The sequence below is a fragment of the Pelobates fuscus genome, chromosome 4 (genome assembly GCF_036172605.1).
Source record: "Pelobates fuscus isolate aPelFus1 chromosome 4, aPelFus1.pri, whole genome shotgun sequence".
NCBI lineage: Eukaryota > Metazoa > Chordata > Amphibia > Anura > Pelobatidae > Pelobates > Pelobates fuscus.
Window position 1 is genome coordinate 69,877,244 of NC_086320.1, and position 14,166 is coordinate 69,891,409.

General features: G+C 37.2%; 1 protein-coding gene across 6 annotated transcripts in view; it reads right to left on the bottom strand.

Annotated features, from left to right (window-relative positions):
- Positions 1-14,166, bottom strand: part of RALYL (RALY RNA binding protein like) — a 915,472-nt gene that overhangs the window by 22,419 nt on the left and 878,887 nt on the right. For 4 of the 6 annotated variants that reach the window (XM_063451291.1, XM_063451287.1, XM_063451288.1 and 1 more), the window contains 2 exons: positions 7,445-7,617; positions 4,987-5,042 (listed from right to left, as the gene is read on the bottom strand). In XM_063451291.1, the coding sequence (XP_063307361.1) occupies positions 5,001-5,042; positions 7,445-7,617 (215 nt within the window). In that variant the 3' untranslated portion in view covers positions 4,987-5,000. Of the gene's footprint in view, positions 1-4,986; positions 5,043-7,430; positions 7,618-14,166 lie in introns of all 6 variants that reach the window. The other 2 variants (XM_063451290.1, XM_063451289.1) reach the window with 2 other exon arrangements.

Sequence of the window (14,166 nt, forward strand, 5' to 3'; positions counted from 1 at the left end):
CTGGTGCGTGGTCAGACCATGTGATTTGCTGAATGTCGCTGGATATGATTTGGTCGAGTGCTGATCCTGCCACTAGAAAACCGTCAATTTTCGAATATGAGTTATGCACAGCTGAGTAGTGAGTGTACATTCTCTCTGTTGGATGTGTGATTCTCCAAGCGTCATAGAGGTGATGGGTATGTAGGAGTTTCGCTATGGCCCTACATTGCCGATTTAGCGGGCGGTGGCGTGACCTGTGTGTCGGTAGCGTCGTGTCTAGTGTCGGATCTAGAATGTGATTTAGGTCTCCTCCAATCACTGTGATGCCCTTTTGGATAGTGTTTGTTTTGGTCAAAATTTTGTGCAGGAAATTTCGCTGATTGGTGTTTGGGGAGTAAATGTTTACTATGGTGTACAGCACATCGTTAAGCTCTCCTATTAAAATAATGTATCTGCCGTTTGGGTCTATGTCTGAAGAGTGGAGCGTAAACGAGACAGCCTTGCTAATCAGGATGGACACCCCTCTAACTTTCGCTGGAGATGTGGCGTGGAATTGGTTTGGGTATTCATTAGTCAGTACTGCTGGATGGTCATTGTGCCTAAAGTGTGTTTCTTGAAGGCAAAGGATATCGGCCCCCAGGGCCCTAGCTTCTTTGGTGAGCAAGTGTCTTTTCACAGGGGTGTTTAAGCCTCTGACATTGAAAGAACAGACTATCACGGTGGGTCGTGGGGTCGGTATTCTGCACCTCTGAGATGGCATTCAATAGTTTTGGGAGTCTCTGCTCTTCCCAGCTTACTCGTGCTGAGCAGAGTCCTCCCCTGTGTGCTGTGTGGTTCTCTTAATGGGCCCATGTAGTCATGATTAGCCTCGACTCCCTGTCTTGAATCACCCACTAGCCCTGACCCTGGTTCAGTGGTAAGGTACAATACATATATAACAAAAACATAACTGTGAACAACATACAGTAAAGCAATAATGTTAACCAAAGTATATACATAAACATTCTTTAGTAAAATTAGTGCCGTGTGTTCGGCTTGGCACTGCATTGACGTGCCGTGGGGGAAGAGGTCTTGTTGCCTCCTGTCCTACTGGAATGTCAGTTTCCTGTGCGGCTATATCACATGCGTATGCTGGGCAAGCCCAGCTCTTTTTTAAAGCTCTGCGACTTTGCAGCTTCCATGGGGACGTAGCGACCCTTGTTGCTTAATACATATTTTTTAATTGGTTTTCCTTTGTATGTTTGTTATTTGTACTTTAATCTTAACTTGTCAGTGTAGTCTCGCTTATTCGCGCTATGGGAGAATACTTTAATATCGTGTGGGTGGCTCCTCTTGTGCTTTTATTTTTTATTTATTTATTTATTTTTTTTTTTTTTTTTTTCGTTTTTAGGGTGCCTAATGCTTAGCGGTGTGGGTATGTTGTGTTGATCCGGCTCGCCTTAGTGAGCTAGGAGGGGAGAACCTGAGCAAGTTTCCGTGCCACCCTCCCGTCTCCTGCGTTCTCTGCGGCCCTCCCGCTCCCACCCTCTCACTCTAACAGGGGTATACGTGTTATAGTGTGTGTATATTGCAGTTTCGTACATTACCCAACCTTGCAGCTTAAATGTCCATGAATTAGGTCACCATAGGGCGCCCACACTGACAGTCATTGTCCTTTTATCTTTTTTTCGTCTTCTTCCAGTCTTGTGTCACTCTGGATCTGTCTCCTTCTCGGGCCTTCGTCGGTGCAGCTGCGATGTTCCAGTCTCTTAAGATTTTCTGGCCTTCCTCCGGGGAGCCGATGGCGGTTGTCTTCCCTTCTTTCATGACCAGGAGTTTGGTGGGATATCCCCATCGGTATGGCAAATGGTTCTCTCTGAGACGGGTGGTTACCTCTTTGAAGTCCCTTCTCCTCTTGAGTGTGTAAGAGGAAATGTCCGCATATATGGCTATGTCCTTGTATGCCGGTGGCATCTCCCTCTGTTTTCTGCAGGCAGTGAGAATCGCCTCCTTAGCATGGTAGTAATGCATCCTGAGCAGGATATCTCTCGGAGTGGATGGGGGCAGAAATGAAGGTTTGGCTGTCCTGTGGATTCTGTCTAGTAGGAGTAAGTCATGCGGCAGGTCTGGGGCTAGTTCATGTAGTAGGCCCGTAATGTGGGCGGTGAGATCCTCCGTTTTCACCGTTTCCGCCACTCCTCTTATCCGCAGGTTGTTGCGGCGCGCCCGATCTTCCATGTCGGCTATCTTTAGGTCTTGGTCATTCACCCTTCCAACCAGGGCCTCTACCGTGTCCGCAAGGGTATTGTGGGCCTCCGCCAGGTCAGCGATTTGATCTTCGGCGTGCGACGTGCGCTGGCCAATATCTTGTATTTCTTTTTGCAGGTCTTTAATGGCAGTGTCCAGCTTGCCCACTATCCTGTCAGACATCTCCTCCAGCAGCTTTTTCAGGGAGCTGTGTGTCAGTGGGTTTTCCTGGTCGCCTATATCTGCTTCAGCTTCTCCTTCGGCGCCATCTTGGAAATGTTCAGCTTGATTTGGGGCCTTCCCCTGCGTCGTCCGAGCGGCGAAAAAGTTTGCTTTTTCTCCCTTCTCACCCGCTCGTTTGCCTTTAGTCTGTGACATAGTAGTTGGAGGTAAGTTTTGTGGTGTATCGTCGCTTGATGGGCTTGGTATTTCGCCTTTAATAGCCGCCGCGGCACGGAGCTCCGCTTACATGCGACTGCTCCGGTCTGCGTCCAGGACACGCCCCCTAGACTTGTGCATTTAATTTTAATTAAATTGCGATCTGTCTTAATTTTGTGTAATTGTCGATTTAACTGAATTCAGAAACTCTGAATCGCCATATGAATGAAACACAAAAACAAACAAAATGGGCAATTGACAAGCTGTTTCATTTGTTTCATGATTCAGAGTTGCATCTGTGGAACCCGAAAAATGGACGATTGACATGGACACCGCTAAATGCTGAATTATTTCACAGATTAAAGGGAAACTATAGTGCCAGGAAAACAAACTTGTTTTCCTGGCACTATAGCTTCCCCTTTTGTCAAGCCCCCCTGCTGCAGCGCTGAAGGGGTTAATTTGTCAAGGCCCCCTCCTGCAGCGCTGAAGGGGTCCCTCGGCGCTGGCTCATCTCCACCCATGATCCTTCCCGCTGCCAGCTGCTGGTGGAGAAGACTTAATGCACATGCGCGGCAATGGCCGGGCATGAGCTTTAGACCTCCCCATAGGAAAGCATTTTTCAATGCTTTCCTATGGTGATTCCGGCGACGCTCGACTTCCTCATGCAGAGTGTGGGGACGTCAAGCATCATTTAAAACACTTTTGGTGCTCTAAGAACATCTAGCTGCTGTTTGAGAGACAGAAACTAGAGGTGGGCTTAGCCCTGTAATCAATACACTTTGATGGAGGAGGAGCCTGGCTCAGTGTGGAAGGACATCGGCGCTGGAATCAGGAAAGTGAAAAAATGGGTTTAACCCGCTATTTGCACCTGCGAGGCTGTGCAACGGTGGGCGCAAAGGGCGCTATAATGTTAGGAATATAGTTTTGTGTCTCTTTAAGTAAAGCTCTCAGCATGCCGGAGTATCCAGGGGGAGCACCAGCAAGCTGTCTCGTTGTGTACCATGGAATGTGAAAAATCGCAAGATTGTATTTCTTTGTTTATTTGCCATGTTATAAACTGTAAAAAGTGCCCCAAAGTCAGCACATGTTCACATTAAAATTACATCAGAGAGAGCATTAAGAGCAGAATGAAAGGTACAATATGAATATAGTGTAATGTCACTATAACTTTAATAATAACAAAGTATTTAACCAGGAAAGGCACATTCAGATTACTCAGTATGAAGGGCTGAGTCAACCATGCCAGGATTTGAACCTGAGTGTTAAACAGATTCTACTGATGACTCATTAGCCCACTGAGCTATGCCAATGGTCTAATAAATTACAGCTTTGCAGCAAAGGCTGATTAATTGAGTAAATGAGTAATTAAAAATGTTCTAACATTTTTTTTAAAATACTACTTCCATGTTACTTACAATACTGCATTATTATTATTATTTTTTTTTTATATATATAACTTTGCAAGTCTAACAATTGCCTGTAGATATGAAGGCATAATAATAACATCAGCAATCTACATTTTAATTAATTATTTGTATTATGGCTAATGTGTGCTTGCCTTTAACACTGTAATAAAGAAAGGCATATAAACAGTACTTAATGTCACTTGGGATATATTTGTACATGTTAAAGTATTGTTTCTCTGAGATGCCAAGAGAGTTTGATATAACATGTATGTAAGTGAATTTTATATACTTGGACTTAGCCTGTGTGTAATATCTAGATGACAAATTAACAGTAATCTGAACAGGAGGGGCATTAGGGGCATTGAATTAAAGAACCACTGAAGGCCAATAGACCACCTGATCTCAATGAAGTGGTCTGGGTGCATAAGTATTATTTTTAAGCCTGCAATGTACAACATAACTGGAAAGTGTGATGTTAACACACACATTTTGTGGATGTTTGTGGTTGTTTTTATGACAGCCACTATTGGAACTTTCTTTGTAAGAGCTTGTATTTGGCTCTTAAACAAATGATGTTCCTAGAGAGCATTTGATTAGTGCATCACAGTGATTTGCTGCACACGGGGAGGATCCTTACAATCCTTACCTATGAGGAAGGATTTGCTTGGCAGAGATCATTAATCTGAAAAGTGAAACTAACCTTTCAAACTTTTACAGACAGGGATGATGGCTCCGGAATGGGTTGAGAAACTCTATAGTGTTTGTATCCCTAACACTATAGTGTTCCTTTAGGGGAATGTTCCACTAAAACAGTTGTGATGAGTTAACAAATGTTTGAAAAAGGAAATGTGTTCTCCCCTGGAAACTAGTAAGACTTGTTATGTTAACTCACCACAACACTTCAAATTAAATAGGATAAAAATTAATTATCTGTATAAAACTTTTTTATATAAAATACTAACCAAGTGGTATTTTTTTAAATCTAGCAGCAACTTACCAGGAAAGATGAATTCAGTTACTGGTATCTTCTATATCTGAAACATGGTTCTCCATCTAAAGACAAATGTAAATATGTGTCACCTAACGTATAAAGGCAGTTATTAAAAATAGAACATATGATCCAAAATAAAAATTCGGTAAATTACAAGTAAAGAAAAAACAAATCACCACATTTTTTTCAAGTTAAAAGGAGGAATTCCGCACTCTTATTAGAATCCTGGTGCAATCAGACCGGGGGTTGGCTGCCCCTACCGTGATAGTTGAATAAAATTATTGTCCAAGCACTGAAGGATCAGTTGAACAGCAGGTTTATTTGGAAGAGTGCAATGTTTTGATCCCCAAGGGATCTTTCTCAAATGCTGTTGCAACATGTTCATGACAAATGCAAAGCTGAATTACAAACATATAATTTGTGAATATCTGTATTCGAAAACAAACTCTTCTGCAAAAAAAACAACAACTTACATTTGGCTCTTCAACGTTCAATAATTGCACATCATTATGCAATCGTTATTATTTTTAGAACAGTTGTTATTAATTAAGGTAGAAAACGAATCCTATTCACGCTAAAAATATTTTTATTTTCATCAGAAATTGTAATAACAGGAGCCCTAAAAACAAAAAATATGTAGAATGTAAGTGCTACAATATAGATGCTAAATAGTGGTATAGTATTCACTGAAATTACTAGCTACAGAATCTCAACAAAAAGGTTCATGTGTATATGTTACTGAATGCAGATTAAGAAAAACATTTAAATTTATGTACAGATTATAGTGAAATGGTCTGGGAAGAATGCGCGGCAGGCAACAATAAAATTTAACATTTTGAATGATATAATTAAATCAGAAGGAAATTAAATCTCAAAGTGATGCATTCATATAATGTCTGAAAATTAAATAGTGAAGATAAGGTTGATTTCCCAAGCTAGAATGAAAAGAGAAATATTTAATAGGTTGCATCTTAAATATGGAAGGTAAGTGCATAATAACGAACTCCAATTTTATGAACTAGTCCATATAGAGGAATTGGCTCAATTCTCCATTGAACCATATACATTACTCATGATAGGTAAATATCTCGACTTTCTCTGTCAGTGTATATATTTAGAGGCGCAAATAATGTATGTCGTTTTATTTGTTTTGGTAGCCATGTGCGGTCACTTGCCTGCATGTGTGCCCTAAAAAAGTTAATTTGATAAAATTATCCTATAAAAATACCTACTACAGTATCATGAGAAATTGTGCCTTTGAACTGAGATCAGAAAGGTGAATGTGAAAAGTTAGCGAAGGACTTGATGTTCACCTGCCTTTACATTGGCAGGTGAATTTACACTTTAAGAGCATTAAAACCTCTACTGAAGACATCCACGACTCCTCACAGAAGGAACCTTAATCACAGGTATACCTCATTGCAGATTAAAGGCTTCATTTTAGAGCCGTCTTAAGGCATGGGCACACTGGGCAGTTATCAAGGGGCCACAAAAGCCTAGGGGCCCCGTAGGTTTGCCAACTTTTCAGTATATAATTCTGTGAGATTTATTTAGAACATTGAAACCCTTTTTATTAAAATGTTTAGGTGGACTAATCACCTCGGTATCAGCTGTTTTCTGTACATGCGATCTTGCTATTGCGGATACATATCTTGTCTTAGATAAAAACAACGTACACAGACTAATTGTACATAAACAGAACAAAATCAACGCACATCATTTTTTTGTAGCTGTAAAGCTATAATAATGTTCTTCTAATATTTTTAGCAGTCCATGTCACTTGTCTCCCCCTGCTACCTACTAAATAATGTGTAGCAATCTCTGCTGTACAGCATGTTTTTTAATGTTTAAACACTGATTTTGTTGTAGGTACCAAAAAATCTAAGCTTAGTTTTATCGATAATTTACTTTCCTATTATTGTGAGCGGTTGGGTAGGCAGGACCCCAGTGCACTGTTTTGCCCAGGGGGGCTATAATGCTGTTAAGACAGCTCTGCTTGATTTATTAGTCTTACTGCTTTAGTATTGGCATTACCACAAAGTTACATCAAAATTGCAATTTACTAACTGTTGTAACTTTGCAGTGACATCAATTAGTTAACGTTTCCAAGCGGAGTTCAAAATCTTCATTTGATATTATGGAACACTATGACACCATTAAACAGTTTCACTGTGTGTAACAATAACTGCCGGCTTTCTCATACTATTTCCCTAGTGTTGTGTTTTGTTAGCCCTTACACCAGGGAAATAATTGAGCTTAGTTATGCTCGGAAGCCAGGATGCATACCATGATAGCAAACATCATGGATCTTTACATTGACTTAACTGAGTATCTGAATTCAGCAGCTGTGTTCTGTGTAGTATATGTGTTATCTAGATGGGTTTCCACATTCCACATTAAAATATTCTTCTCTTTCTGCTGTTAACAAATATTCTATGCATATATCTTACAGGATCTTTCTCACCAGCTCATTGCTGCCATCTTCATCAAAATCTTCCTCTATCCCATCAGTCATCTCTTCCCCATCAGCATCATGTCCTCCTTCAACATGATCTTCAGTAGAATTATCGGCAACCTCTGATTTACATTCTTCTTGAATCAAATCTGACTGATCATCTATCTGTTTTTTTAGACCTGCTGAAAAATAAAACAGATACTATTGATATTGTGAATCCTTCACCCCTTTTATAATATAATTTATGCTTAAATATTAACTCTTTTGTCAATAGAATGTCTACAGTTTCAAAAATAATTTTGTTACATCGCTGAAAAGACATGTGTCCATCAAGTTCAGTCTTTCTCACATTTGTTTTTGCTGTTGATCCAAAATAAGGCAGAAAAAAACAGTCTGAAGCGCATCCAATTTTGTAGCAAACTAAGAAAAAAAAATCTTTTTGACCCCAGAATGGCAGTCAGATATCTCCTTGGTTTGAGATTGCAGCACTAATTAAAAATTATATCTCTGAATATTATGTTTTTGCAAATAATTATCCCATTGCTGTTTAAACATCTGTATACAGACTCTGATAAAACTACCTCTTCAGGCAAAAAAAATTCACAACCTTTTTTTTTCTTACTGTAAAAAACCCTTTTGTTTGCCTTAGACTAAATCTCTCGTTTTCTATTCTAAATGCATGACCTCATGATCTATTTATAGTCCTGTTTATGAACAGATTTCCACATAATGGTTTGTATTGGACCAGAATATATTAGTATGATGTGGTCATACATCTGTTAACCTTTCTTCATAGCTAAAATGCTCCATTCCTTTTGTCAATTTTGTAGTCCACCTCTGCACTTTTTCTAGTGCCTTAATATCCTTCTTTAGAACAGGTGTCTAATATTGCACAGCATTTTCAAGGTGTGGTAAAATTATATTCTCATTGCAATAATTAATGTCCCTATTTATACATTGCAATAACTTACTGGCCTTAAAAGTGTATTTGAAAATATTAAATCAAGACCTATGTCAGCTGGTTTGTGCTTTAAACTCATGGGCAGAAATCTGTAATTTAGCATTTTATATCTGCATCTGTGCTCATTAAGTGTGAAGGGACACAGTATTTTAGTGAAAAATAAAACATGCAGGGTCAACCACTAGTGTGAGAATTGTTGGGAATTACAGTGAATTTCACATTTAAGGCCAATGTAGAGGAACTAGAAGCATATCTCTGATGGACATTTTTCCAGTAATGGAAATGTCAAATTCACTTTGTATTCACTTTAGCGAATTATCTTAGTTGAATCACAATATGTTCAAGAATTTAAAACCCCACAGGCTAGGTGGAGGCTCAGACTCCTCAGAGGTTCCACACATTAAAAGAGTTCATGATCCAGACTCCATGGAGAATAAAGGCTTTCAACAACTAATCCACATTTCTATATGTAAACAAAAAAGTGCAAAAAAAAAGGTGAAGGCAAAATAAACTTGACACAAAAGAGCAAGCAAAACTGGTTATATGTTGAGTTGACATTTTAACACATCATATGGAAATTATCAAGATATTATTCATGAATGGTAATATTTCTCGTGTGTAAGACCATTTTAAAGATGAATTATATTCACTAAAGATTGACCAGACTTTCTATAACCATAAAGGCTGATCACATTTAACACAGGCTGGAAACAGTTATAAGATTGCTTATTTATGCTACCCCTTCTTGATAAGTGTCACTTGTAGTGTTCTACTGTTAATATAAATTAAGATTCTTTAATCTTGTTCGATCAGCATCTTTCCATCTTTTCTTTTCCTGTCCATATTTGTTTGTCACTTAATTGTTGTTTTGTATCTCTATTGAATAATTATGAATCTCCGTGTTTTTTTGGCTTTCTTTTCATGGTTCTCATTTCATGTTCTGACTTTTCTTATTGTATTTCTTTATGGGTTTCTACTCCTGATTTACTTATTTTGTTATACTTTTTTTCCCTCCTTTTATTTTTTTATTCTGTTTTTTTGTATTATATCTTAGTTTTGCTTTGTGCTAACCCACTTATAATAAAATAAAATTGGAGTGATCAGGGACAAAGGTAATAATACATATTATATATTCCATTGTACAGCGCAATGGAATTTGCTGGCAATATATAAATAATATAATAATAATAATAATATGTTATTTATTTATTTTCTTAATCTCTGTTTGGTCTAGGATAACATAAAGCCATATGACTTTTTCAGTCTCACCTATCATGGCATTGTGTTAAATACACTCTATATTTATGCTTTTCAATGAAATTGTATCTTTATAAAATGTGTTCATCATATCCTGTATGTTTGCTCTAAAATGGCTTTGTAATTTATGCAATTTTGTACACTTGCCTTTAATGTATCTTGTTACTAATTAAAATGTTTGAAGCAAATACAAAAATACTATTAATTATAATGGTGAAAAGTAGAACAAAAATTACATTTTGTTTTTACAAATTATTATTAGACAGCATATACATGATTGTTGCGTATGTTTTTTTTAACAGTATTATCACTGTAACATCTGAACATTTATATGAATGATATTCAGACATTATCACCATGATAATGGAACCACGGCCAATCACCTCTTCATTCCCTTCACATTCTATCAGCTGCTGCAGTTATACTATTAACTCTTTCTGCCATCACATACAAATCCCTCTGCTACCTCTTGTCTCATCTCCCAAGTTTAACCTTTAGATTGTAAGCTCACGGGCAGGGCCCTCTGCCTGTTGTATCGGCCTGTTCTTATTGTGTTATGATTGTCTTTTCATAGAGAGAATAAGTGTAACCTTTAAAAAGGCATGCCCATATTCTAAGGACAGATCTAAATTATTTTGAAATATAGAAATGTAAAAAAAAATTTATTTAACTTCAACCCTAAATTATGTTTCTTTTTAATAATTACATTTGTATTCACATTTTTCAAAAGTTGCCTAGAGGAACCAAAATAATAAAACTATTATGTAGAAATAAATTTAAACAAACCACTTAGATACCTATAACCACAACTAATATGAATAAATAAAAACATACAACCAATAGAAATGAGATTTCTCATAAAACATGGAGCAGTACAGATTATAATGTGCAAATAATGCCCCAGAGAAGTTTACAATAATGCAGAATAATATCACAAAATAAATCTGGTGCCAATGGAATTTAAAGTTCATTAGTGTAACATGTGTTTTATGTTAAAAGGATGCATGTTAGTAATGTTTAGGGACAGTGAACCACACAATGAACCAAGTATAAGCTGGGCCTGAGAAACTCTGCTTAGCCAAACCCTTTGGTGGTAAGAAACAAAAGTACATATACCTTTCAATGCCTCGTTGCGTATCATTGTCTCTGCAGGTGGTGCCCTGGACTGTTTGGCACTAGGTTAATGCTAATCAAGCTGAAATAATTTATGTTTATATGCTTAGTTGTGGGTAGTGGCTTGTTGCTCTAGTTTGTTTGCTATTTATTTGTATGCTGCTGAGTGTTTGTCTCTGAATAAATATTTGTTAAAGCAGACACACCAGAGCGAATATATTTTATCATTAATGGCACTTTACAACTAGAAATTGAAAGGTTGTTCTACTGGATGACCTTGACCACTGAAGATGTTTCATGGTTTTTAAACCCGTGTTTTATTTTCCATTGTTCCGTTGTTTGCTTAGATATCTATGTTGTCTTTCCTTTACCCTCTTTTGGTCCATTTTAAACTATATTTGGAAAGAGGTCACAGAGCAGGAGCTTCCCCTTCCCGAGACATTCAAGCACAGTAAAGGTGCCTGTTTTGTCACATTAAATTAAAAATTGTCTTTATGTATATAATATTAATGTGAAAGCAGCACAAGGAATAAATCACAGATGGAAAGACTTTTGGAGGTAAAAAGGAACTCTAGCCTACTCCTTCTCCTTACAGGCTCCCTTGTGTGATTGGATCTTCAATAGAGAATGAATTAATGCTGATGGCTTCATGGCTTGTAGGGCTTCTTGTAGAACTTCACAACGATGGTATGTAAACAGAGTCTGGAAAGGTAAAATCCAGGACCCAAACTATAGTTTGGGTTGTTACTTCTTCATGGATAAATGCAAAGTTAACCGTAGCACTGATTGTAGGTGTTACTAGTGTAAAAATTCATGCTATTCTACATGTAAAATATTGTCATGATAGCAAATCTCAAGCCTGGTTTTACAATGTCTGTATATCATTACATGCACTCTACATACATGCAGCTACACATACAAACACCAACAACAAACATTTATACACCACATACACAGAAATATACACACAAACTTAGTCTCACACTCTGCACATAAATCACACTGCGCACACGGAGATACATATTTGCAAACCTAAAAAAATAGACTAAAGAGCATATAGCACATGACATGTGAAGGGCCTGGGAGATGGTTACATGGTGAGGTCCAGAGCATAAAGCTTGGTAAGTTGTACTTTTCATGATTATCTTACAGACCTCCCTTCCAATCAAATGCATAATAGTGTGCTGTATGCTGTTCCACCACAAAGAGTGGTGGCAGTGCCCTTCCTGTGTTTGTGCTCTGGATCTGCCTCTGTGCTTAGCTCATTCTGCAATCATGAGGTAGTTTTAGCTCAGTGTTAAAGAAGTACCTCAACAAATGTATAATTGCAAGACCATATCCACATTAGTTAGTACATTTGTTAATATTTTGCTCGGAAACTTACTGTTTTCTTCTTTTGGATAAGCTTTTCAAATGACCACAATCTGTTACTTTTAAAAATGATCTACAAAAATTCCCATAGACATTAATTGTGACGTCTGTATATAAAAAATCAAAATGTGTTTTCTTACAGATTGTGAACAACTTTAAAGTTTACTTAAATTTATGAAATATGTGTCTAAGTTGTGTATGGAAGATTTATATGTGCTGTGCCCTCAAAGTATAGCTCTTGCAGGTTCAGGGGATTACAAATGCTTGTGAAATTATATGCCGTAATGGTGGAACTGTAAGTTCTTGCACAATAACTTGGAATTCCTGTGGAGATAAAAGGTATCTATTCCCTAGTTGTTTGTATTCACTAAGTTCCGTAGGATGACATGGATGCCATCAGCAGGCTATGTATACTCACTTTATATAAATATACCGGCTGAACAGGGAATCTATGCTTTTGGGGGAAAAAAATTACAAACTTAAAGTGTAAAACTTATGACTGATGGATAGTGAAAGGAATTAGCATGCAGTCCGTCTTTGAATCTCTTCACAATTTCTGTAATTTTTTTTGTTGCTATTCTGATATCTGAAATGCACACTTTTGAATTTGTGGGGCTGGCATAAATAATTCAGTGATGCTAGCGGCAGCACTATACAGAAAAAAAGAGGCCTTTCAATCCATGTATTTGAATACTCCAGAAAGCTTCAGAGAATAGCCTTACAGAGCATGCAGAGAATATCCAGCTGAGGAATGATCCAGCAGGATGAAGTTTAACATAAGCATCTTTGGAAATAGTGTTGCTTTGAAGTAATTTAGGATTTATTTCTCAAACTTTTTTCTCAGATCCACAGTGTTTACAAAAAGCATGCATTACATTTCCCAAAGGAGTTACAGAATTTGTTAAGTTACAAAATTGCCCACGAGATACGAACATAGACAACTGGATGTTATAATGCTTTATTTATATAAAAAAACAAAACCATAAAATGGCCTAATTATTGCCTAATTATTCCATTCCTAATTATTTACAGGCTTGGAAAATATATCAAATTAATACTTTTCTAACTGACTGAACTGGTAGGAGGAAGAGCTGCTTCTAAAACGTGTGTGGCATGCACTTGCCACATAAGGTAGTTTGAAAAAAAGTAACATCGGAAACTCAGAAGTCTCATTACAGTATACTTGATTGACAGCTCTGAGGGACAGACTTAGAGCTATATTGATTTTTACAAAGTGCTGCAGTTCCAAGCAACTCTCAGAAATAAGAGTAGCCGCAGGGTTCTTTTTGTACCCTCAACCTTGAAGTTATGCAAAATTTTGATGGAGCTTAGAGTGACTCTTTAACAAAAAGGCAAATTTGGCATAGCATTATTAAATGTGGCCTAATTGTAAAATATATATTAAAATACTGTTCTCCATTCTTCGACAGTCAGATGAGTCATGGATGTTTATTGGAAGGTAATTTTCATTTAATATGCACTAACAGAGTTTTAACAATATGCATATAGGTCAATATTTAATACATTTTCAAAATATATCCTTGAGCAACAGGGGTACAGAGAATCTGTGGATTCCAAGAACCATTTTCTGTTCTGTGTGTATGAAAGGTGGGGAGCTGCTCAGCAAAATGACTTTACCTATATACTGTTGCAAAATATTTCTATATATTAAATGTATTTTGTATTTGTACTTAATATTTGTCTAAGAAATTTGTAGTTAAGTTATTTTATAATTGCAATTGTATATCCTTCATTAAGCCATTTAAAAAAAAAAAAATATTACTATTATCAACACTTACATCTGACATTTTCCTAAGTGCTTTACAGTTTTAAAATGATGAATATTGACAATATGTAATTGACATACAGAATGTTAACAGAGACAAGAGGTGAAGAAGGCCCAGCTCAAACGACTTACAAATTGAGAGGAAGGGATGATAAGGAAGAACAGAAAGTCAGAGGGGAGGAGACATTTATGTATAAGACACTTGTCTCAAAATAAGCTAGTAATTAAAGAACCAAATAATGG